The sequence below is a fragment of the Sturnira hondurensis genome, unplaced genomic scaffold (genome assembly GCF_014824575.4).
Source record: "Sturnira hondurensis isolate 20B ecotype Veracruz unplaced genomic scaffold, ASM1482457v3 Scaffold0021490, whole genome shotgun sequence".
NCBI lineage: Eukaryota > Metazoa > Chordata > Mammalia > Chiroptera > Phyllostomidae > Sturnira > Sturnira hondurensis.
The window spans coordinates 329979-355898 of NW_028094121.1; the positions used below are offsets into that span (position 1 = coordinate 329979).

The 25920-nt window shown below is 44.2% G+C and overlaps 1 protein-coding gene across 2 annotated transcripts; it reads right to left on the minus strand.

The window, feature by feature from the left end:
• Positions 1 to 631: 631 nt before the first annotated feature.
• On the minus strand, positions 632 to 21146 carry YBX1 (Y-box binding protein 1). Of its 2 annotated transcripts, XM_037032492.1 has the most exons (8): positions 20828 to 21146; positions 20081 to 20144; positions 6920 to 6953; positions 4538 to 4627; positions 3936 to 4238; positions 3413 to 3495; positions 1645 to 1910; positions 632 to 1013 (listed from the first exon to the last, which is right to left on the minus strand). In XM_037032492.1, exons 1-7 carry the CDS (start codon positions 20991 to 20993, stop codon positions 1676 to 1678), a joined length of 975 nt encoding a protein of 324 aa, XP_036888387.1. In that variant the 5' UTR covers positions 20994 to 21146; the 3' UTR covers positions 632 to 1013; positions 1645 to 1675. The 2 variants fall into 2 exon arrangements, with proteins under 2 accessions (XP_036888387.1, XP_036888388.1); XM_037032493.1 differs by lacking the exon at positions 4538 to 4627.
• Between the last annotated feature and the right edge of the window lie 4774 nt (positions 21147 to 25920).

The window sequence follows — 25920 nt, forward strand, 5'->3', positions numbered from 1 at the left end:
GTTGAACAGTAGCTAACAGCCTAGCCCACTTCCATTTAATTTCCCCACTGCATTCGCCAGCCCCATGAACTAAGACATCAGAGCCCCACCATCACCAGGACTCTCCCGGCACCGCAGGACCCCAGGGCGTGCCAGGCCAGACTGTTCTCTATTCCCACCGTCTTTTGCTCTGCCCCCCCGCCCCCCCAGCTAGTTCCAGGATGATTCAGTCTCTTGACAGTAGTCACCAACTTTCCATCAAGGAAGTCAAGGACCATTTAACAAGACACTATAAAAACACAGCCAGACCAGGCTTGGGTTACCAGGGAGTAAAGACCACAAAACCACTTCCCTGACCTCCACGTTTTTCCGCAGCCTTCTCAAGGGAGCCCAGTTTGCGTTTACTGAGCACCCCAGGCTCTACGGCAGTCACTGGGTGTCTCTAACTGGCGTGCTGAAGTAACTCTTCCCCAGGAACAGAAGTAGCTAGGGCATGACCTCACCCCTTTACCACCTCCCGCAAAAGGAACATAAAGGAAACGACCAGATTACCAGAGCAAATCACTTTTTGATTTTTAGTATGTGCCCACGTTAAAGGTCCTAACTAAAACCTTATAAACCAAAATAAGACAAGACAGAAATTTACACAAAGACAATTATTTAAGACCTTTATTAACAGGTGCTTGCAGTTTGTTGACTTTTTTGAAAAAATCAAGTTGTAAACTTTTATTACAAATTAAAAATGAGGTTCTTAAAAATCTCAACTTGACCAGATATGAAACAATTTAAAAACCTTTAAAGGTGTATTGAGAAAAAACCAGGCTTATTTTTTTTTAAAAAACACTTTTGTCATTACCAAAAAGAGACGTCTTTAGATAAAAATAATAAAAACCCCATGCTGCATAGATAATGCAGATAGTTCTAGTCATCTGGTCAACGGGCAAAAAGCAAGCACTTAAGGTCTTCAGCTCCAATCTTTTGTTCATTTCTTATTGCTGGAATTTCATATTCATTTCTTCTTGTTGATGACTAAACTGTAAAAAGGGGGGAAAAAGGAAAGATTATCTTGTTTAATTCACTGCAATGTCCTTTCGATATACCAAATGGCTCCAGATCACATTAACTAAGTAGGGAGGTCAAAGTGTTTATCCTAACACAGTGGCTTACAACAGGGATAGGGTGGACAACGCAGTCAGGCCTATACATGGTTACTTGGAGGTTTCTGAATGAACTTTGCCACCCTAAAAATAACAGAGGGACAAAACCCAAAAGCATCAACGCCAAAAATGCTAATTCCAGAGCCTAACAGACACAATTACGAACCTCTCAGTATCGAGTAAAAAAAGAATACCTTACTCTGAAATTGATGTCAAAGTTGCCACTTCCCCCAAAGAGACTATATTGGTCATCCCCATCTAGGTTATTAATTCTAGCAGCTACCCCACTTCTTTTTAAAAAGGCACAACACCATAATGTAAGTAACACACCTCTTGGGCAAGGCTAACAAGACTTCTCAACTGGTGACATCACAGAATACATTCAGAAAAATTTGAAAAAACCCTATAATATTCAAAATACATGAGTTTTTCCTCTTGCATTAACAAACACTACTCATGACCGCTAAGAGTCCAGAAAGCCATTTAAAGTTCACTTAGGCCAACTTACCCGGATGATGGTAGAGATGGTAAGCCGGCATTTACTCAGCCCCGCCCTGCTCAGCCTCGGGAGCGGACGAATTCTCAGCTGGTGGATCGGCTGCTTTTGTCTCTTTGCCATCTTGTGGTTTAGGGTTTTCTGGGCGTCTACGTCGGTAATTGAAGTTTCGGCGGTACCGACGTTGAGGTGGCTGCTGACCTTGGGTCTCATCTCCTTGATTTTCCTTATCTTCTTCGTTGCCGTCCTCTCTAGGCTGTCTTTGGCGAGGAGGGCCCCTGGAATAAACATTGTGCAAGCCTGCAATGATGAAACTTCTTTCTTTAAACCACCCACTAACACAGCACCGTATCTGGTTCTTTCTGTTTATCAAGTGGTCTGCAAGCAATTTAGCAAAAGCAAGAGCAAATAGGAGTTATATTTCACAAACTGAGTGATGACTTTGTACAATACCTGGAAGTATCAAATGGAAAAAAGAGTAATCTCACTTTTTTTAAAAGCAGGGGATAGGGAAACGAGCCTGAACCGGGCTGCTCTAGGAAGTCAGAGAAAAGGGGGTCTTGGAGACAGGTTCAGAGGGTCAGCCCGGGATGAGCTGCAGCTGCCCACTGCTCCCCGGTTGCAAGTCTTGTGCAAACACTTAAGAGTTTAGGAGAGGCACACCTACTTGGGAGGAAGCAGGAGAGGGGAGAGGGAAAAGGCTTGGGTGAGCTCCTGGGGCGGGGGGAGAGCACACTGGAAGACGAGTATGTAAAACTGGTTTGTGGACTAGCGAACTTTTACCAACAGTGTATGACAGATTCTACAACAGTATAATCTACAAACTAACCACAAAGTGACTTCAATAGTGGTACGACAATAGTTGACATCATTTTACAACATTTTAAATGGGCTTTATAGTAACCACATTTGGGAATGAAGGCTATTCAACCTTTATAGACGAACACTTGCTTAAAAGGCAGCACTGAAAACCAAAAAGATGCCCTCTTCACACAAATGAAAGCACAGTCACTGGGGAAGGGGGGCACGTGATCCTACTTCAGTTTCCCACTAGGAAAACGTGGGATCCCACTAGGGAGGCCATGATCAAAAGGCCAAAAAAATAACCAGGGCTAGTGAAGATATAGAGAAATTAGCTTAAAAAAGGGGTGAACCACCCAACTGTGTAGCAACTGGTTGGTGCAGAAACAAACACGACAGCCATGGGAGAGACCGTCATCTGGTCGTAAAGGGACACTGCGTGCTGCACCACGGGTGCGCTTTAAGAACAGGCTATGGGAAAGAAGCCAAATATATCAGGACCACAGATAATAGCACCAGGACTTTCAATCATCCAAGAAAAGACACCCATTTCTCTTGCTGGTGATTACAAATGTTGCTAAGTGCTGTTTCCGAGGCTTCTCCTCCACCCACACTCACAGCACCCCATAAAGCCCCAGGGACACCAGGACTAACATGCCTTTGGTACATTCTGGTAGTCCTGGACTTAATTCCCATTTAGATTTCTACCCTCCATTTTCGTTCTAAACCCCCCCATCTCCCACCTACTACTTCTTCTCCTGAAACCCAATCAATCAATCAATCAATCAAGTCATGGTCTTTGGCAAAACTGCTGTGGCTGTGCCCTGCAGCCTTCAAATGGTGGTCATCCCAACCCTCCATTGGGCTTCTAAGTTAAGTATTACTTCTCTGTGAGGTGTTACTCAAAAAGAATACAGAAGAAGCACCAATACTGCCATGCCCTGAAATACGCTTAGAAATTTCTAAAATAAAGCCGTACCTGCGAAATCGTGGTCTGTAGCCCCGATACATATTCTGTCTCACTGGTCTACCTTGTTCTCCTGCACCCTGGTTGTCAGCACCCTGAAAGATGAGGGAAACCAAGCCAACTAATCAGTAATGGATTAAAAACGCCACAAGACAAGTCCAATGTCTGAATATAGGAATAAAAAAATTACCTAGTAACTGTGACTATTCTATAAACTAGTTATTAATCCTCTTGGTACTTTTTAAAAAAAGATCTTATTTATTTATCTTTAGAGGAGAAGGGAAGGAGAGGAGAGAAATATCAATGTATGGTTGCCTCTCGTGCGTCCCCTGCTGGGAACTGGCCTGCAACCCAGGCATGTGACCTGACTGGGAATCGAACCGCTATCCTTTGGTTTATAGGCCTGCACTCAATCCACTGAGCTGTACCTGCCAGGGCTAATCCTTTTGGTTCTTATTAGGAATTTTAAAAATGTAGTTCTATTGAAAGTTACCATGTACTGTTGTTGATCCTCTAACTTTTTGGCGAAACTCACCTCCATCACTTCTCCCTGCACAGGAGGGTTGGAATATTGTGGTCGACGCCCGTAGGGTCTCCGCATGTAGTAAGGTGGGAACCGTCGCCTGCGGTAGGGCCGGCGCTGTTGGGCCTGACCTTCAGGAGCACTCTCCGATCCCTCATTCTTTTCCCCACTCTCACTATTCTGGTAATTCTGCTGGTAATTGCGTGGAGGACCCCTGCGACGTGGATAGCGTCTGTAATGGTTACGGTCTGCTGCGTATTTACTGCCTTGCACTGGAACTCCACCAGGACCTGTAACGTTTGCTGCCTCCGCACCCTACAAAAAGTCACCATATTGAAAACGACAATGGGATTAAGTACACTAAACAAAATTTACACACAGCAAATAAGAAAGGGTCTGTGGCCAGGGGTGCACAAAAATGATTAACTATGGATTCCTCCTCACTGTTCTGCTGAGATTGCCCTCTAACTGCAGCCTGCATATTAGGCTTGATGCCCCTGTGTTCATGTGGTCACCTGACCCATCCATCCACATTAGAGCCACCATCCTAACGGATGAGATCTCCAAAACATTTCCACACTGAAGTCAAACCTTTACACAAAAAGCATCCTCACCTTTTCTCCTTCAACAACATCAAACTCCACAGTCTCTCCATCTCCTACACTGCGAAGGTACTTCCTGGGGTTATTCTTCTTTATGGCAGTCTAGTAATATCACATTCCAAAAATAGATTAACAGGGGAGAATAATGTGCTTTTTCATTTAAAATGTACCAGAGTCAATATTATTTTAGCTTCAATATACACTTAAAATTAGCTTTAAATAACACCAAACCATCAATATAAATATACAAAAACAGACACCAATGCTACCCCCAACCTCAACCAAAATACACTATACAGTCTTACAAGGCCCCAGCATTTTACCACAATTTTCCAAACTAAAACAAGTAATTTAACACTCAAGACAGTATATGTACATTTCTCAATGCTTTAGCAAAAGCATATTGTTGCTGTGAACGAAGTAAGGACATCAATCTATCCCCCAAAGACTGCGCTTAATAGTACAGGCTACCCCCCCCGCCCCCAGGGCCAGTTTAGATGACAGGCGAGTTTAGTTTTGCAAGCTTCAAAGTTGACCAAACCAACTTTGCCCAGCAAACCATACAAATGTCAACCCAAACCCTTTCAAACCTGTCTGTGATAACCCTTCCATGGGATGTAATTCACATCTTACCTATGCCACTTCTTATGTATCTGACTACAAGGGACAATCGCCCATTACCATCCCCACAATACAACTCATGTTTAGTGTTCTCCAGACTACTCTGACAAAGTAAAAGGGGAAGAGTAACACCTCACACCTGTGGGCAATACTTCCACAAAGTTCTTTCACACATTACCTACTACTCTCATTATAACAAATGACGTGTATGAGGTATTAGTGCTCCTTTTTAAACAGATAAAAACAGGCTTTAAAAAGTTCCGTGACTTGCCCAAGGCCACACAGACAATTAGTGGCAGAGTATAGCCTTCTCTGAATCCATGTCCCGGGACTCCAAATCCCATGTTCATTCACTGTATCGCAGCGGTACCCGTTTCGGGATCAGTCCCGCATTCCATTCCAGAGGGGGCAGGACATCCAACAACCCAAAGCTGATTAAGCTACGCTGCCCGGAACTGCAGTCTCCTCGATACATCACTAAGACCTGAGCAGCCGAAGTCCCAAGAAACAAGTAAATGTTGAAACCACTTCCAAAATAAAGAGGGGTACATACTGGTGACACCTTATGGGTCAGAACAAGTGGGTGACACACATCCAAATAAATGATCTCATCTGTCATCTAAACTGTCACAAAGTTTTTGTACCTTTCACATATAGCCAACTCTAAATTACCTGCAGTCATAGGGGATAGCGAAGTATGGGTAATTAAACTCCCTAAACCCCTCATTTCAGTCAGCACCTGCAGCGCCCCCCCATCACTCCCACCCTTTAGCGTTGCTAACAGGCAGCAAGACTGACAGATCTCGCCGCCTCTTGGCCCTGAATCTGTATTGTTGAATAGGCAAAAGGGAAGGAACAGGTTAAGAGTTGGTATTCAATTTTATAAAACGAACACTTGCTTTAAAGTAACATTTTCTCTGAGCAGCCCTGTATTTGTATTTAGAATTTAAATGTTTCCATACTTACAACTGAGACCCTGTGTTTATCTGATAGGGCTTTCAATGTACCAGAAATTGATCCAGCTCCCCCCTGGATTGCCAGTGAATGCTCACCAGACACTGAGAGCTACAAAGCACCAGCCTAAGACAGCCCTTCTCAAGTACACCGCCATGAGAGTTCACAACAGCTTGAAAAAAGATGTTTACGGAAACTGGCTTACGTTAACAATACAGCCCTTAATTGCTCATGGATTTTCCAAAATATTTTCAGTAAATGGTACTTGAGAAAGTTCAGCATGTAGAACCTATCTGGGGGGTTTTCCCTCCCAAAATACTGAAGTCAGTCTAAAAATTGTTTGGTCAATTCCAACTCTGCCACATTGCCTCTTCTTTTAGCCTTAAACTAGGTAAGGACTTCTACAAATTCCAAGCCAGCCCAAAGGTAAAAACACCTCTTACCCAAAGTCCTTCAGAAAAAGTGGAAGGGACCATGTTTCTTTGCTAGTTTTCTAGGATTCATTTCAAATTAATGTCTTGTAGCTTTGTCCTACTTTCCCCATGATTATTGTGATCTGTCCTTACCATACAGGGTAAACAAACCAACTGACATTTTAAAAAGCTGTAACTATTAACAAAACATCAATTTTAAACCCCTAAGTGAACTGCCAATACATTTATACATTGAGACACGCTAGAACTCTTTGTATAGGAATTAAATAAGTGGCTTGGTGATTGGATGTAAAATTCTTTTTTGTGAGGAACAATAGTTGAGAAGACAATCATCCCTTTTCAAAAGCCTTGAGCCAGAAGCATAAATATCCACACAAGCACCCACCTGGTGTACAAATACATCTTCCTTGGTGTCATTCCTGCAAGACAGAGAACCAAGTCGAATAAGTTAAAAATGCAATACATTTCATGTTGCCAAAAACTAAGAATACACTGGGTCTTTTATGCATCTCCGTCCTATTTTTCTTGTTAGAGACTTTCGGGCTCTCAACCAGCCATTAGGAAATTTAAAAATGAAACAAAACAACAGTAACAAAATTAGTAAGCCACTATGATTTCTGCTTTAAAGACTAAGCAGTTGCCAACAGTTATTAACTTCACCACCTGTAGAAGGATAAACAGTCTAAGAAATCAAAGTGTGCCCTGCTAAGCCACTGAGGATGGAGGACATAACATAGATGATGGCTCCTCATCCTATTAAAATAAACACCACCCATGTTCTAGCACATCGGTGGGTGTCTAGCACACCCCACCGCTTCCTGCTAGAGCACGGTTACTAACCTAAGTAAGAGACCATGAATATAGTTCCACCCATTAATTACTACCTTCCTCCTTTCTCACTTCATCCTCAATAGGACATTCTTCTTCACCATGTCCTATTCCCAACTCTTCTTGAGGTCTTAAAAATGACCACTAGAGACCCTGGCTGGTGTAGCTCAGTGGATTGAGCACAGGCCTGCAAACCAGAGGATCGCAGTTCGATTCCCAGTCAGGGCACATGCTTGGGTTGCAGGCCAGTTCCCCGCAGGGGACCCATGAGAGGCAACCAACCATACATTGATGTTTCTCTCCCTCCTTCCCCTCTAAAGATACATAAATAAATAAATAAATAGAATCTTTTAAAAAATGACCACTAGAAACGAATGTACAACACTAGGAGCAAACCCTAACGAAAGCTATGGATGAGAGAAGGTAATGTGCCGTGTGGACTCATCAACCATAAGAAATGCTCAACTGCGGTGCAGGATGGTGGGGACTCTGTGCACATGTGGGCACAGGGTACGCGGGAACTCGTTTCCTGCTCCATACTATCTGAAAAATAAAGTGTTAATTAAAAAAAAACATAATGAAGTACAAATATGGACACCACCAATACCCACATCATTCTCGTGACAAGCATTATCCTGGAGAATTAAGCAAATAAAGACAAATAAAATTTTGTGCTAGTACACACAAGCCCCTTTTGCTTCTTTTTACATCCACCAACTAGTCCAGTCAGTCTACTGATAGGCTTTTGAGTAGAGAAATGTGACATGATACAAATGACTGGCCATTAAAATCCAGAGGCTGCTATTATGAAAAGCCAAGAGGTGCCCAGTTAGTTACAAAAGCTACTCCAGAAGTCCAGGCCTGGACTGAAGGGAGGCCAGGACTAAGGTTCTGGGCACACCAAATGTGTATTTGACATGTCTTGACATAAAATGGAAAAAACTTTGTGGATAAAAACATGTTAAAAGCAAGGGGAGGGGTGGAGAATTAGTTGTGCTTTTAGCTTGGGGGCTGGGGTTATGGTGATGACACTATGGAACAAGAACCACCCCTGGAGGAGACAGATTTCCAGACTGTCACTGAGCTCCCCCACCCTCTTCACTGTTAGTAAACCAGAGAAAGGCTCAACGGTAGTTCTAGTGCTGAATGATGAAAGGAACCAAGGTTGTAACGAACTAGATTGACTGTTGGCTCCTTGCTGATCCACGGAGCAAAGCACACACCTAAGAATCCATATAGCTTGGAATATCACTGACATGAGGATATATTTATGAGAACAGGACAATTTTCAATGTTTTAAAACAAAACCCGCACATAAACTGCAAAAGTGCTACTCAAGGAATGTGACTGAAAACTGACCTTACAAGCTGGTTGAGTATTAGGAACAGTATTAGGAACTAGGGAATTAATAGCTGGTTATAATGGCAATCTATAAACAATTTTCACAGCCATCACTAATTAGTGTTCATGCCCAGTATGGATTTTCAATCCCTAAGGCTGTTAAGTGGACTAACAAAAAACTGGTAGAGGAAGTCAGAAAATCAGGGAAAAATAGGAAGTTGAGTAAAGTCTAGAAGAATGATTCTTTACAGGAGCACTATTTGCATTACGGGTGAAGGGTGTCAGGCTTCAGGATGACTTAGGTAAATAATTATAGGGTATCCTACTTGACTTTTATATAAGCAAACTTACTTGATTTCTGAACCAAGCATTTTTTACTGTTTTAATATGCATTAAATGTATTAAATATGCAACTTCTACAGAGAGGATTCTATTTATTGCTGATAATGCCACGAGTGTGTCTGGGTAGCCACCACAGGTCTCCTTTTATCAATCCATTACTTGTGGTAGGTACCCTGTCTCCTAATGAAGCTGGCAGATAGGTATTTTCATACCAACACATAAACATCAAAATAAAAAGTAAAAGCCGTTTATGAATTTTATTTCAGGATTGTAGAATATTTACAAATTTATCAAACAACTTCTCTAACGAAAACAATCTTCTTAAAAACAGACAAGGTGGCTCTCCACTCTGCTCATTACAGCTGCAACCCTGAGACATGGTGGTGAAGGGTGAAGTGAATAGATTTGGCTGTACTGGGCACCTTGTCACTAAGGGCTTCTTTTAACTCTGGCAAAGTAAATATTGTTGCTATCAATGCCCCTTCTACTGACCTCAACTACATGGTCTACGTGTTTCAGTATGATTCTAGCCATCGAGAGTTCAAAGGCAGCCAAGGCAGAGAACCCGAAGCCTGTCATTAATAGAAGGTCCATCTCCATCTTCCAGCAGCGAGATCCTGCCAACATGAAATGGGGTGATGCTGGTGTTGAGGATGTTGGTATCCACTGGTGTCTTCACTACTCTGGAGAAAGCTGGGGCTCACTTGAAGGGTGGGGCCAAGAGGATCATCCTTTATCTTTGCTCCTTCTGCAGATACCCCCATGTCTTTGATGGGTGTGAAGCATAGAAGTACGAAAACCTCAAGGTTGCGAGCGATGCCTTCTGCACACCAGCTGCTTGGTTCCCTGGGGGCCAGTCATCCGCACCAACTTTGACATTGTGGAGGGACTCATGACCACAGTCCATGCCATCACTGCCACCCAGAAGACTATAGGTGGCTCTTCCGGGATGCTGTGGTGTGATGGCTGAGGGGCTACGCAGATCATCCCTGAGCTCAATTAAGAAACTCACTGGCATGGCCTTCTGTGTTCCCAACCCTAATGTGTGAGTTGTGGATCCCACCTGCCACCTGAAGAAAGTTGTTAAATACAATGACATCAAGAAGGTGGTGAATCAATCCCTGTTCAGGGCACCTACAATAATCAGTCAATGGCCCTGGCTGGTGTGGTTCAGTGCATTGAGTGCCGTCCTGCAAACCCAAAGGCTCACCAATTCGATTCCCAGTCACAGCACATGCCTGAGTTGTGGGCCAGGTCTCCAGTAGGGGGCGTGCCAGAGGCAACCACACATTAATGTTTCTCTCCCTCTTCCTCCCTTCCCCTTTTTCCAAAAACAAATACAAGGCGGGGGCGGGAATCAACCAGTGAATGTGTAAGTAAATGGAACATATTGACAAAGGAAAAAGGCGGTGAAGCAGGTGTGGAAGGAAGAGTGTAATATTGTTGCTGATGTGTGTGATATGTACTATGCAGCTGGGCCTACAATAGTTGCCATCTCTACTGAAGAAACATACACAGATATTTTTTTGTCATTACATAAATACAATGTAACAACCATTTGTACAGCATTTATTCTGTACAGTCATGCGTTGCTTAAGAGGGGTACGTTCTGAGAAATGAGCCATTAAGCGAATGTGCCCAGCAATCAGAGAGCATTTACACAAACCTGTGCAAAATGTTAATGTAGGCAAATGTAAACACAATATTAAGTACTCAAGTAACTATACATAGAAATGATACAGTAAAAATATGGCACTAAAGACAAAAATGGTACATCTGCATAGGGCACTTACCACAAATGGTGCAGGACTGGAAGTTGCTCTGGGTGAGTTAGTGAGCAAGTGGTGAATGTGAAGGCCTAGGGCATTACTGAACACTACTGTGTATTTTATAAACATCATACACTCAAGTTACACTCTTTTTAAAACATTCTTTCTTCCATTAACCTTAACTTACACCTTACTTCACTGTGTAAGTTTTTAATTCTTTAATTTTAACTTAAGTTGACTTTATAACACCTAGGTTAAAGCACAAAACATTTTCTATTTTTTAAAAATATTTTATTTATTTATCTTCAGAGGGGAAGGGAAGGAGAGAAGGAGAGAAACATCAATGCATGGTTGCCTCTCATGGGTCCCCTGCTGGGAACTGGACCGCAACCCAGGCATGTGCCCTGATTGGGATCGGAACCTTGATTGTGTGGTTCACAGGCCCGCGCTCAATCCACTGAGCCACACCAGCCAGGGCAACATTTTCTATTTTTTAAAATGATTTTATTTATTTATTTTTAGAGAGGAGAAGGGAGGGAGAAAAGAGGAAAAAAACATCAATATGCAGTTGCCACTCATGTGCTCCCAACTGGGGACCTGGCCTGCAAGCCAGGCACATGCCCTGACCGGGAATTGAACTGGTGGCCCTTTGGTTTGCAGGCCAGCACTCAGTCACCGAGTCACACCACCAGGGCCAAAAACATGTTCTTTATATCCTTACAGTATAAGCTTTTTTGTTAAAAGAATGTTAAACCTTTTAAATTTCCTTGTTAAAAAGCAAGGCATATAAACACACAGACACTTAGCTGAGGCCAACACAGCATTCAAGATCAACATCATGGTCTTCCACCTTCACATTGTCCCACTGGGAGGTCTTTCAAAAGAACTCATAGCACAGAGCTGTCATCTGTCGTTTTGTATGATAACAAGGCCTTCTTAATGGAATAGCTTCTGAAGTACCTGCCTGGGTCTCTTCTGGTAGTGTCACTCTTCAGAAATTTGTCTGTGGTTTCTTTCTCCATCTTAGATTTGCTTATAAGCAGATAATGCACCATGAGAACACTGCTCTCTATTAATGAAAATCTTTTGGTGCTGGGATTGTTTTCAAACTTTTCAACAAGCTTGTTGAGGTCTACAAAAGCTTCTGAATAGTTCACTGTGAATTTTCTTGCAGGTTATTTTTTTCTCCTATAGTTTTTTCCCTTTCTCTTGCCTCTTCAGCTGTGCGTTCCTGTTCCAGCTCCAACCCGTTAGTCAACTCCTCAGGAGTACCTCAATGTCACCTTCACCCAGGTTTAACGTTGTTTGCCATCTCAACCAGAGTCTTGTTGACTTTTGCCACTTTGAGCTAAGATGCTGTGACAATTACAAAGACATGAGGGAACAGGACTTGAGCATCCTCAGGATTTTGGTATCTGAGGGTGTGTGTGTGCGCTGAAACCAATCCCCCATGAATACCTGGATGACTATATGTAGAAACCAATACAGGCCCACAAATGATGTCACATCAGACAAGACAGCACTCATTTATACTAACCTACTAGGAAATGCAGTATAGCTCCCCAACCTGGTTTCCCTCCTGCACTCTGAAAATATTAAAATGGAGAATTCCAGAAATAAATAATCCGTAAGTTCTAAATCATGCACTGTTCTGAGTGGTGTGAAGAAACCTTACCTTGAACCGCCTCGCTCCATCCCATTATTAACTGAATCTCTTTTGTTTGGCATGTCCACAGTATATATGCTGCCCAACCTAGGAGCTGGCTCAGTCACGAGATTGCCTGCTGTGGTATCTCAGTGCTTATGTTCAATAACCCTTATTCTACTTAAGAATGGCCCCAAATGCAAGAGTAGTGATGCCAGCAATTTGGGTGTGCCAAAGAGAATCTGCAAAGTGCTTCCTTTAAGTGTGAAGGTATGTATAGTTCAAAAAAAAAAAAAAAAGGTATATATAAGGCTCATGAGATTTCAGGCATCCCTTGGGGAACTTGACATATATTCTCCATAAATACAGATGGGGAAGGGAAAGGGAATTACTGCAACATGACCAGAGTTTACCTGGATTTTTAAGAAATTTGACAGCAAAAATTTCAGTTTTTAGCCCTGGCTGGTGTGGCTCAGTGGATTGAGCACTGGCCTGCAAACCAAAGGGTCACCAGTTCGATTCTCAGTCAGGGCACATGGCTGAGTTGCAGGTGTGTGAAAGGCAACCAACTGATTTATCTCTCACACACTGATAGTTTCCCTCCCTCTCTTCCCCACACCTATAAAAAAAGCAAATAAATAAAATATTTTTAAAAATTGTTTTTAGCAAAGATAGAATACTATGGTTTAGATGTATTAAATCAATCAATCTAGTTGCAACTTGCTAAACGACTACCCAGAAATTATAGACACTGCTAACAGGAAATCCAGTTTTTAGTCCTCATTCCACTACTAACAGTTGTACAACCTTGGAAAACCTCCTCCTCCTCCTCCTCAATGGATCTTCACTTGCAAAACGGGAAAAACTAAACGAGATACATACCAGCTTACATTACTGAGGGCTTAAGTTCCAGATATTGTGCCAAGTGCTTTAACTATCTTTATTATTCAATCCTCACAATCCTGAGGTAGGTGCTATTATTATCCGCCATTCTACAAACAAGGAAAATGAAGAATTTTGGCCTTCTGCTCACAAAAGCAAAACCTGACTCCACAAGTCCTTGTCTTGATTATGTTGAGAACTCAAAAAGGACCAGTTCCGAAATGTTTACACTTCGGCTTTACAGGCAGATTACGGTATATGGTTGCTCCAATTTTGGGAGAGACTGACAACTAACAAGCATCCTTGATACGTCCTCACCTGCAGTACACAAAGTTATTCCACGTAATTAGACCAGGGCTCTGCTACACACACCACCCTCTCCAACCCTTTAAAAACATGAAAACCATTCTTACCTCACAAGACATACAAAAATTGCTGTGAGCCCTGGCTGGTGTGGCTCAATGGACTGAGTACCAGCCTCAAACCAAAGGATCACTGGTTTGATTCCTAGTCAGGGCACATGCCTGGGTTGTGGGCCAGGTCCCCAGTTCAGGGCACAGGAGAGGCAACCAACCACACAATGATGTTTGTCGCCCCTCCTCCCTCTCTAAATGTAATTAAAATCTGTAAAAAAGAACAAATATTTCTAAAATAGAAAGGACAACAAGTCTAAATGCCTCATCCATTCCTTTAATAAAGTCATCGTGCTGAGCACCAGAAATAACAAGACACGGCTCCAACGTTAAAGATTTCAATCCAGAAGGCCACCCACCATTCAATCCAATGCAGCAGCAGCTAAATTATCAAATACGGTTTCCTACACATTATAGTATGTTAAGCCATATGAAACAAATGAGGCATGAGAGAGGTCTTTACTAGAACCACTGAAAGCCAAGGTTGGAACTATGGCTATTTCATTCTCAACTACGTAATTTTGGGCAAGTAGCCTTATTTGAAATGTGAGGATTTTACACCTATTAAATGTTTGCTAATTATCATTTAAAAACCTAGTGAAGGTCATCAAACATAATCAAACATAAACCCCTGGTCCACACTGCTGCCACCTGCAATAATCTCACTTGAACCAGAACTGCTGTTCAATGGAAATGAAGTACAAACCAAACATCTAAGTTTGTTTTCTAATAGCCATAAAAACAAAAGCAAAACAGGCAAACTCAATTTGTATCATTTCAACGCAGTCGACATAAAGTTGATGTTACATTTCTCGTCTCATACTAAGTCTTTATGACCTGACGTACAGTTTACACTTACTGCTATTGCATCCAACGGTGGTGCAGTCTCCACTGTTCCAACAGTGTCCTTCTATATGCCACACACCCGTCCTCCCATCCTCCCGCAGCAAGCGAGCTCTGTGCTGTGTACTTCTATCCCGCCTCTTTTGTTATTAAGGGCATTATTTACTACTGAAAAATAGGCTGTCGGGTCTTTTAACTCTATCTAGAAATAGTACAGTATTGTCACAATCAGTAAATAAGGACACAGTACTGTCTTCAAGAAAAAGGAACCACAAAGACCAAGAGGCTGAAGGGGATGGGGGTGGGGACAGACACCAGTTTAGGTTAGGAGAATGCTTAAAAAAACAAAAGGGACGAAATCCTGCTGGGATTTAAAGAAAATAGAAGTCTCTTCAACAGTTCCCAATGTAGCGCCAATGAAAGTAAAACATGCAGCTAGCACCAAACTTCTATCCACTCAATCTATCCAATTTTAAAAGGGTCTCAAGTTATTCTAAATGTTTTAGAAAGCGGTTTTTTTTTGGGGGGGGGGCCCATTCACAACACTGGTTGAAACGAGACCTACCATACAAGCTTATCTAGCCACACCCAAGTGCTCTTACCTTGTTATAGATTTCCACACCAAGCCACTTTTAACAAACTAATTTGCCCAACTGTATAAATTAACTTATAACCCTTTGGTTACAAAAAACAAACTCCAGGATTTACCTCGATGTGCTCCACAAGTCAAAGTATCCAGACACCAACTCCCAAATCCTGCAGATGACTGTAAAATCACAAATCCCACTTACTGTTTTATTTATTCTCTATCGGAACACTCTGACCACACACCTAGCAGAGGCACTCCTACTTCCCACAGTATCTTTTACCATTCTGCCTGCCTCAGGTGAGCTACACTGTAGATGCTTCCAGGGGCTAAGATTTGCAGGGTAAGAAACTCAGCACTTGACAGTACTAGGAAAACAGAAAGTGGAATACACAAGTTCTCTATTGTAGATTTTAGGATGAGATTTTAGATCTTACCTATCAGTGACCTGGTGAACACTAAATGACCTCTGGCCAGCTTCACTGAAACCAGCAGCTAACATAACCAGTACATCAATCAACCCTCAAGTGCTCTGCATAAAAGTCATTGTCAGAAGATCCCCAGTTCCAAAGAAAACAACATATAGCATTTTAAGACATGGCTTGAGAACTACTTAAATATCCTTTTATGCCTCCCTGCTTCCAAATTCTCTTCCTTAGCAACACACCACCAAGTCTTTAAGCCTTCCCTAGTGCCACACAGCATTTAGTCAATTACATTATGAACTACCCATGACTTTGAGACTGATCTTGCTGTGTGATCAAGTTAGTAAAAGACCAAGAGACTCAGCACATCTTTCCACAGGCTTACAAACTTTTAAAATTAAGAATCATAGTATTTTAGGCTTCGTGGGGTCAGAGACTCAATGTTTTTGTCTTGCTAAAAAAAAAAAAAACAAACCACCCTCACCAATCTTAGCTTGCAAGCCATATATAAAAAACCAGAAAGATTCAGAAGTGAAATAAAAGTATGATGGTCTCTAATTTCTCAATATTAGCTATTAAGCAAGTCCTTTAATTTGTTAAGGCCAATCACTACACTCAACTGCTCCTATTACAGCAATCCCTAACTACATGAAACAGGTAGTGAAAGGTAGAAAGTTTGCAAATCTCAAACTAGTTGCAAAACTAGTAGACACAGCTCTAGCGACCAGAGGCCTTTCAGTAGCTAAGAATAGCCACCCGAAGAAACTATCTGTAACTATGTGGACAACAACCAAACTGAGGATGACTGGGGTCTATTTTCAGAGACTGTCTAATGAAAGTCAGTGAAGACAAACTCCAGAGTGAGAAAATTCACTTCAAGTCCCAGCTCTGCCAATCATGAGTCTCTTTCTGGGGCAAGTTTACCCAACCTGTCTGTGCCTCAGTATAGGACTGTATCTCAAAAATTTGAGGGTTACATGACTTGCTTCATTTAAGGCATTTAAATAGCTTGTAAGATCCTGACAAACATTTGTTACCTTTATTTATCATCACTGTGTGAAGGAAGTCACCTTCAGTAACGTATACATGGAACCCCCAAAAAGGAGCACTAGGGAGACCAAACCTGACAGCCTAGACTAAATGTGTTTGTAAAGAGGAATGGCAGGAAGGGAAACCAACAGGAGAAAAGAAAACCCAGCAGATTGTGGTAGAGATGTGCCTCATTTACAGGTGGTAACAGCAGTCATAGCCAGCTGAATTTCTATTTACTTGGGACTGTTGGCCCTAAGGCTAAAATTTAGATCTTAAAAATAATCATCTGGATATTTTTGGTGTTATATCCCAAATAACAAAACACCTGGGGGAAGCTTTACTTCTAGGCCACCAGGTCGTGACCTCTCCTCTGCTTTATTCACACCTTTACTTCAAAGGTCTTGCCTATCACAAAACTTTAGAATGATTAATTTAGCATTTTAAGCACTCTACAGAATAGAAAAAAAATATTCCTGTTGTAGTCATCACAAAGGATGCACGTCCTGTTGAAATACACATTGTTCCTGACTCCTGCCAACCTCTGACAAGCTTGGTGAGCAGGATCAATCCACCAACAGGTGGAAGCAAAAGACACAATCAGGCTTCCAGTATAAAACAGCAGAGACCAAATCCTGAAACCAGTGACCCCTGTGGCATCCTTTCAAGGACACCTTCAACAGTTCTCAATCAAGTTTTTCGTAATAAAATGAAAATAAACTTGGGGGTTAATAAGCCCCTCTGGTCACATAATCCAATTATCTTCTCAGCATACAAACATTAACAATGAATTTCTCAGAAAAACTAGAACCACCAGAGAAAAACCCCCTTCACCAATAACTCTAACAAAGTTGTACTAATAATTACAACACAGAATTCAGTGACATAAATGTTTACAACAAAAAATACATTTAAGAAAATTTACACAAAACCTATTTTAATTATAAAAGTCTTAAGAACCCAGAACATACAATCACAGAACCCTCAAGGTTAAAATTAAAGCCACCGCAATTACCCCAAACACTGCCATCTATCCTCTCCTTCAGAGAAAACTGCATTTGTGTATCTCACACCCCCTCACCCCCTGCTGGCCAGGTGTCTCCAGGCAGATCTACATACTGACCTGAACCAGCTGCCAGCCTCAAGGACTTTAGTTCTTTAAGAGATGCATCTCCCCCACCCACCACCCCAATCAAGGCAAACCTCTCCTGGACTAATTGCAGGAAGATTTCACAATATCTTATTCAAAAGTCTCGGAATCACTTAAATGACCAATTTAGAAAAACACAAAGTACATTTGAACCAGTTAATTCAACAAAATCGTTGAGGTCTGGACAGTTCAAACAAAGGATCATCAAAAACCCATTTAACGTGCCCTGAAGGATGACCAATTGAATTGAGAGTCAGAACAGAAGCATACAAGCAATGGCATCTCATAAAATAAAAATTTAAGAATGTGAAGAACTACTTTCATCTGGAGATCAATTGTTCACTTCAAAAATATAACCTATGTTCATTTAACAAAATACAGCAAAACAGAAGGCATATGCTACAATTTTTAAACACACAGACTACAACCTAACCACTGAAAAGGCTGCAAATTACAGTCTCTTCTACTGTGATATCCTATGATTACAATGAGCCAAGGTTAAAAGCAACATTTTCCAAGGTATGACCCACAGGCCATAATCAACTAGAATTCTTGTTTAAAAAATGTACCCCAGACCCAATGAATCCAAGCTGGGAAGGAAAACTCAGGAATCTGCACCCTTTCAAAGTACTGTAAGCACACAAATTCGAAACCACTGTTCAAGGTTTAAGCCCTCAATATGGTAATACTAACTGAAATGCTAATAAATCCAGAAATCAATCAACTAGAAAGTGGTCAATTACAAGCACAAAAGTATTCCTTCCTTTCCTAGCAACCTATTATCAAAAAACTGATGAAAAATGCAGCCTTGGCCTGTCAGGAAGGCAGACGGTGTTAAGAACAGATGGAAAATTCCTAAAGGTTTTGGAAGAAATAAAACGTTTCCCCACAACTGCAAATGTGGAAGCAGACCATCAGTGCTTACAATTCCTTTTACTCCCCCCACACTACTTTACAGTTGAGTGATGACCCGTTTTTCATCAGCCAATTAGAAGTCTGTCTTTAAGCTTGATCTTGCCCAGTTGGTTTCCTGCAGTGTTATCCATTTCACAAACATTCGGTATTCCTGTGTTCCTCTAAACCTTCAGTTGTTTGCTGCCTTCTGAAGTATAGAACGTAAGAAAACGCTGAGGCGACTGTCACACCTGCCAGGTCCACACACTCAGCACACCGGCGCACAGCCCCCTGCAACCAACTGCACGACCCGCCCCGGCAGCCATCTTGAAAAGGACGCCCCACTCTCGGGGGCACCCGCGAGTGCGTCCGGCAAACTGCGCCTCCCAGCCTCCCAGCGCTGCCCAGCCTCCCAGCGCTGCCCCTGCAGGCCATCTAAGTAGCACTCCTGAAGATGCAGTTCGTACCTCTGCCTTCAGACATGGAGAAAACTGCTACCGTGGGCTAAAGCCACTAACAAGGTTCAACCGAACCTTTAATAAAATTGATTTAATAGGTCTGATTTTGGGACAAGGCAGTAGAAATATTGGGGAAGGCAAGGGCCATTTTATGCCAGAAGTTACTTACTCTATGAGCAAATGAAAACAACTCTTGTTGTCAAAGCAGTGCTAGTATGAAATTCACACAAGGCATTCAAGACAGCTATGCTGAAACGCTGAACAAAGGCAATATAACCTCAGTCAAGATGACCGAGCCTCATGTATTTGCACTGACTGTTAAATCATGTTACCTCCAAACGTCAAGTTGTAACAACTTATACACTGATCAATAGGTCACTGATTTCAAATACCAATTTCAATAACGCATAAAATAATGACAAGCATAAAAATGCAATGGGCCCCAGTGTTAACAGATTTACACTAAATCCTGGTTTCATCAGTTTGCCCTGTTAGGAGATGGCTCTCTCATTCCGCTTTAAAAAAGATTTATTTATTTTTAGAGAGAGGAAGGGAGGGAGAGGAACATCAAGGTGTTGCCTCTCACAAGCCCCAACTGGGGGACCTGGCCCACAACCCAGGCTTGTGCCCTGACTGGGAATCCAACCGCGACACTCTGGTTCACAGGCTCAATCCACTGAGCCACACCAGCTAGGGCTCATTCCGACTGCTCTTAAATTACGTTGTACCTAAACAAACCTTTTAAGCTAGCTTTAGATTAATTATTAGTCACAAAACAAAGACCATCTCTAGATCCAGTAATCTCCTCAGTCATTATAGAAAACAAAAATCCCCCTAACAACACACCAGAAGCAGCAACCTAAGCATGCTTCAACAATCCCAAATCCTTAAAGCCTGCAGCTTGGAGCAGAGCGAGCAAGGGGGTGGGACGGTCAGCTCACCTGTTGATGAAACCATATCCGTTTCTTACATTGAACCATTTTACTGTTCCCAAAACCTTCGTTGCTGGAAGAGGGGGGGAAAAAAAACCCACGATTACCAGACATCCTTTTTCTAAAACCGCCACACTTCAGCATCCGGTCCCTCGTGCACTTCCCGGCGGCGGTCCGCAGCCACCTGACAGCCTTTTCCTTTATAGCCCGCTCCCGGACCCACCGCGCCTCCGCAGTCCACGTGGGTGACCTCGAGCCCGCCACGGCCAGGGGCGGGGGTCCCAAGTTGGCGGACCGCCGGGACAGCCAGCGGCGGCTGCGGGGCGCGGAGCACGTGAGGGAAGGGGAAGCCGCCCAGCCCACTCCGGCCTGCGTAGGCGGCGCGCCGCGCCCTCAGGGTACACGCGGAAGGGAGCGGGTGGGGAACCGAACAACGGCGTGCGGGCCCCAGCGTACGCAGACCGCAGGGAGGGCGGGACCCCGTCGCACACGCGGTCGGGGGCGCGCGGCCGCCCGGGGGGAGGGGCGCGCGGCCACGCGGGGCCCAGGGGCGCGGGAGGCGGCGCGCGTGCGCCTACCGGGCACGCGGACCAGGCGGGCCGGCGTTCGCGAGGGCGCAGGCCTGGGGGAGGGGCAGCCGCGCGCCGCCCAGTCGGTCCCCGCCGGCCGCGCGCCTGCCGGCTCGCCCCGCTTCGGGTAACGGTTCCGCCGCCAGGTTTTCGTACGGCCCCACCCCTGTCCCCGTCGGACTCTCACCGATGACCTTCTTGTCCCCGCCGGCAGGCGCCGCCGATGTGAGGCCGCCCGGGCCGCCGCTCCCTGCGCCGCTGCCCGTGGTGCCGGGCTTGGTGTCAGCAGCGCTGAGGGTGGGGGCGGCGGGGGGGGCGGCAGGCGGCTGCTGGGTCTCGGCCTCGCTGCTCATAGTTGCGGTGATGGTGACTGGGGCCGGCTGTGGCAGCTACGGCTCCTCCCGGGGTGTGATGGTAACTAGGCCGGCGGCGGCGGTGGGGCTGCTCAGGGCTCTCTGGGGTCCGCTCTCCGCTCCCGCTACCGATCGAACTAGCGAGAATGGCGGGACGGGCGGGATAAGCCTTGCGAACGACCCGCCTTAAGCATCGTTCACTGGTCAGGTATGCTGTCAATCTGGCCACCTGACCCTAATTCCTGACCTGTATTGGCTAATACTTGATCACTCCTCCACTTTCATTGGCTCTTAGGCGGCTAATTCGGTCGACCTACAACCGTTCCTGCCTCCGCCGCCGCCATAGAGACCGGAACTAGAATTAGAGTCACCACGAGAACCATAGAGTACCCCAGAGGACGGGCAGAGAGAACGTGACTTTCACGAGGCGGCAGCATGGCCGGGCAGGCCACACATTCAGGGTTGTGTGCTGGTGGTAGGAAAGGCAGGGTCAAATGCCTGAGCTGGGATTGCCCACTCACCAGAGGGCTTCGAAGGGTGCCGGCCGACACCTTAGCCCCGCGTAGAAAGGAGGCCTCCCACCCTCCCCGCTCCAAATATGGTCGTTGTGACCTCAGACCATTACTGCGGATAGAGTCGTATTTTCTACGATGGCCGTGTACTCCCGGTACAGCGGAGGGCTTCTGAAAGAGACTTAAACGTATGCATTCAAGGAGCATCTGTTTTCGGCGGAGCAGTCACCTTGGAGGGACCTCGCAGGCTCTCATGCAGCCCCTACTCTGCATATTTAGGGTGGAGGGCGGGGTGTACTCCAAGGAGACCTGCCTTCCCATCCATTTTAACAGGCACGTTAAGGACCGTCATGTTAAGCATTCACGTCTTTTTGTATTGGCCACAAATCATATTTAATTTCAAATCACGTTTATTGAGCAAGCTAGGCATTTTTTTTTATTGCATTTCATTCTTACAGTAGCCACGTGAAATAGGAATTACTATCCACGTTTTACAAACGATTGAGGCAGCTACATGGTGTAGCTGAAATACTCCACCTCCATCCTTCTTTATTAAGCGTCTACGATCTTCTGGGGATGGACTAGTTCGCCAGTGTCTGCCTTGTGAAATTCAGTGTAGGGACGAGAACAGAAATCTCAACACCTAACACTCCAGCGTGGCAAAATCACAAAGCAGTTTGGGAGTGGAAATGGAGAAGGTGGAGTGCGGACTCCAGGCACATGAGGTTTATGTAAAATCCTACAGGCTGGAAGAGATGGTGAAAAAGCAAGTAAAGTTGTTCACTAAAACTAGAATGAAGACATTGGATTGTAGAGGTAGGTAGGTCAAATTAGGAGTACTTTATTTGAAATTTATCCTAAGGGCAATAGTGAGAAGGCTAATTTAGACTTGTAAGTAGGGAGTGGTATAATTTTTTTAAAAATGCTACTCAGTGGAGAATGGGTTGTAGGAGGGCAAACGTGGAAGTAAGGAAACAGGAAGCTGGTTCAGTAGTCCTCTCCCCATTAGTATCATCTAGGCCTGCGAAGGCCACTTAATAAAAAGGCCTCCCTGGGTCTGTCCCGAAGTCCTGGGATCTCTTCGTTCCTCCTGCGTTCCACTCTACTGTGGGCTGCCATCATCTTTTGCCTAGAGCAGAAGCAGGCAAACTTTTTCTGTAAGAGCTTGGTAATAAATATTTTAAGCTTTGCAGACCAGACAATCTTCTCTCAACTGCTCAACTTTATAGCCTAAAAGTAGTCATAGACAATCAGTAAACAAGTAAATCTCTGTTCCAAATAACTTTATTTCCGGACACTAAAATTTCAATTTCATATAGTTTTTATTTATGACCCAAAATATCCTTTAATTTTTTTCAACTACTTAAACATTTAAAATATTTTTATTTATTTTTAGACAAAGGGGAAGGGAGGGAGAAAAAGAGGGAGAGGCTGATCAGTTGCTTCTCGCCCCAACCAGGAGGCACCTGCAACCCAGACGTGCGCTGACCAAGAATCAAACCAGGGACCTTTTGCTTTGTGAGATGACTGAGCCAACTGAGCCACATCAGTCAGGGCTCAACTATTTAAGCATCTAAAAACCACTATATTCTTAGCTCACGAGCCATTGGAAAATAGGGAGTAAGCCGGCCGGCTAGCAGTAATCTACTGACCCTTGGCTTAGAGCAACTGCTGTGGCCTCCTGGCCAATCTCTCTACTCCTTTCTTACTCTGAGAGTCCCCACCACACATCCAGAGTGTTCTTTAGAAAACATCTGTTTGATCATGACACTGTCTCATTTAAAATCTTCCAGTGATTAATTCAAATTCCTTACCGTAGTCTATAGAACCACTACACTTCTCTACACTCATCTCCCACTCTTCCGCATTCCTTGCCCAACCTTGCTTCCTTTGGGCTATCTCTTGTTGTTCCCTCTATTTATAACACTGCATTTCTCCTTTGCCTTCTTATCTCTTCATCCTTTAGGACTGGTCTCAGATGTTAGTAGGTTAAGAGACCTTCCCATCCTAACACTGTATTGTACTAGTTAAATCTTCCCAGCCAGACTGAATTCCTGGAGCACCTAGCATACTACAGGAGACACAATACCTTAATAAATCTGTTCAATGAGGGAGGTGGTGTAGACACAGCCTGGAGAAGGAAGTGCTGGTGGAGGGAAGGTCATCTGGGCAGCTGCAGCAAGATGTATGCGAAGTGGGTGGACTCCAGAGCTGCTATTCCTGTTCCAGCTCTAGATGACTTTTGACTGCTAAAAAAACAATGTTTCCTAGAAGGTAGTTCTGCCAATGCTGAACACATTCGAAAGTGTGCTCTATAGGCTTGAGAGCTTTATTTCAAAATACAGTTACAAAGACAGAACAATGGCAACAGCACCCGTGAGAATGAGTGAGCAACCTTTCCTATGTAACTGTTTTGAAGAGATGGTTTCCCCAGCAGAAATACAAATTCTGTAATATTTGCCTTTAAAATGTTACTTTAAAAAAGCATCACCACTTACCCAGTCACTTCGCTAAGCTCTCTCACATTTAATGGACATAAGGAGGAGGGCTATTTTCTACCAGTTTTCTTGCAGTCACCTCCCTACTACTGCAGAGGTGCTTCTGAAGCACGGGAGGGTTCATGCCAACATTCATCTCCCGTTCCATAGTGGGAGCTCTCCATGCCGCCGTGTGCAAGTCCCCGGTTCCCAAGAGCTCACACCGCCCAGCATGGTGACCGTAGTTCAGACAACTCCAGTGCCTAGGTTTAAGTGATGTGAAAGGCAAGAAGGGGGTTCATTCCAAGAATCTCCTTTGCAAAATGACTTTCACCTTGTCCCCACCTCTAACAGACTCTGGCCCAAGAACCCAGTTCCCTCTTCCTGGAAAGCCCTCTCCACCCACATCTCCTGGCTAAATCTGATCTGTCAATACTTACCTCAAATGGTACCTCTTTTTCTCAGGCTCTCTCTCCACTCTGCTCTCACAGCATCTTGTACGTACCATTATGATTCGTGCAACAAATGTTTATTGAGCACTGACCAGGTACTAGATGCTTACCTCTTCTAGGTGCAGGGGACACAGCAGTCAAACAAAACAAAACAGGCCAAATTTCCTGCCTTTAGAAGGGCTCACATTCTATCAGAACTGCGCCCATCTCCTGTCACAAGTATGGGCCACATCTCGCTCATCTCCACAGCTCCCGTGGCCTGGACGGAGGCCAGCAGAGAATGCAGGTGCCTTGTATAACCCGCTGCAATTGAATGGACCCTCGCTGGAACACCAGCTCAGGGTCCCAGCTGACCATCCTTCCTATCTCTTTATAATTCCACCCTGTATAGTTACTTAATCACAGTTCTTTTTTCACTGTGCCCCCTGAACTGCTTACTCAGCTATAGAGTTGCGAATATCTCTAAGTCCCTCATATACTTCACCATCTCCCTGCCAGTGCACTGAAATGGCACTTTTTTTTAAAAGATTTTATTTATTTATTTTATCTTTAGAGGGAAAGGGGAGAGGGAGAGAAACATCAATGTATGGTTGCCTTTCATGGGTCCCCTGCTGGGAGTTGGCCTGCAGGGAACTGTCCTGCAACCCAGGCATGTGCCCTGACTGGGAATTGAACCACGATCCTCTGGTTTGCAGGCCTGTGCTCAATCCACTGAGCTATGCCAGCCAGGGTGAAATGGCACTTTTAACCAGGTTCAATTCTGCCACAGAGTTCAGCTCTGTTATCTCTGCAGCTGCAGCTGTCTGCTGCCAGTTATGAGTCATCCTAGCCCTGCGCCAGGAGAAAGTAGAAGTGGGAGAACACAGACGCTAGGGACTCTTCACCTCTTGAACGCTGTTCTCAGTGGGAACTTTTTGTATTGGGCTGCTGCCTTTCAAAACCAACATTCACGAGGCATGTTACTATTTGTAAGTTACCTCCATTCTCTTCGGGCCTTTCAACAATGCTGGGAGGTAGACAGGTGTTTTATTCCCATTTTGTACACGAGGAGACTGGTGATCTGAAAGGGGCAGTGAATTTCTCAGGACCTCAACCGTTAAAAAAACCATGACCCCAGGTTCAAGCCAAGGTTTTTGAATAAATTATTCCTGCTTTGTCATGATCAAGATACACTCCCCCACCCCAAAATATCCAACATTAGTGACCCTCTTCCCGCAGGCTTCGGAGCCAACCAAACTGACCCTACTGGGAACGTCCTTGGAGTATGTCCGCCCTAGGGCGTTGCCTTTTCTGCTCGATCAGCCTGAACCTCAGAGGGGACTGCGACCACTATTTGTAAAGATGAGGCGTCAAGTGTACATAGCAAGGGTCTGGCTCAGGCCTGCACTGGCCACTCACCTGGGAGCACCAGTCCTCCTGGCTGAAGCTAAGGTGTGAGGAGATGGGTTGTCATTAAAGTAACAACACACACACAAGCAAAAACCCC

What these genes read in the sequence shown, in the direction of transcription:
- YBX1 (XM_037032492.1), bottom strand. Translation starts at nt 20,993, where the DNA reads ATGAGCAGCGAGGCCGAGACCCAGCAGCCGCCTGCCGCCCCCCCCGCC. An exon ending in GGATATGGTTTCATCAACAG is followed by an intron (nt 6,954 to 20,080) that starts GTGAGCTGACCG and finishes TCTGTCTTGCAG; the next exon opens with GAATGACACCAAGGAAGATG. An exon ending in TACAGACCACGATTTCGCAG is followed by an intron (nt 1,911 to 3,412) that starts GTACGGCTTTAT and finishes TGTTTATTCCAG; the next exon opens with GGGCCCTCCTCGCCAAAGAC.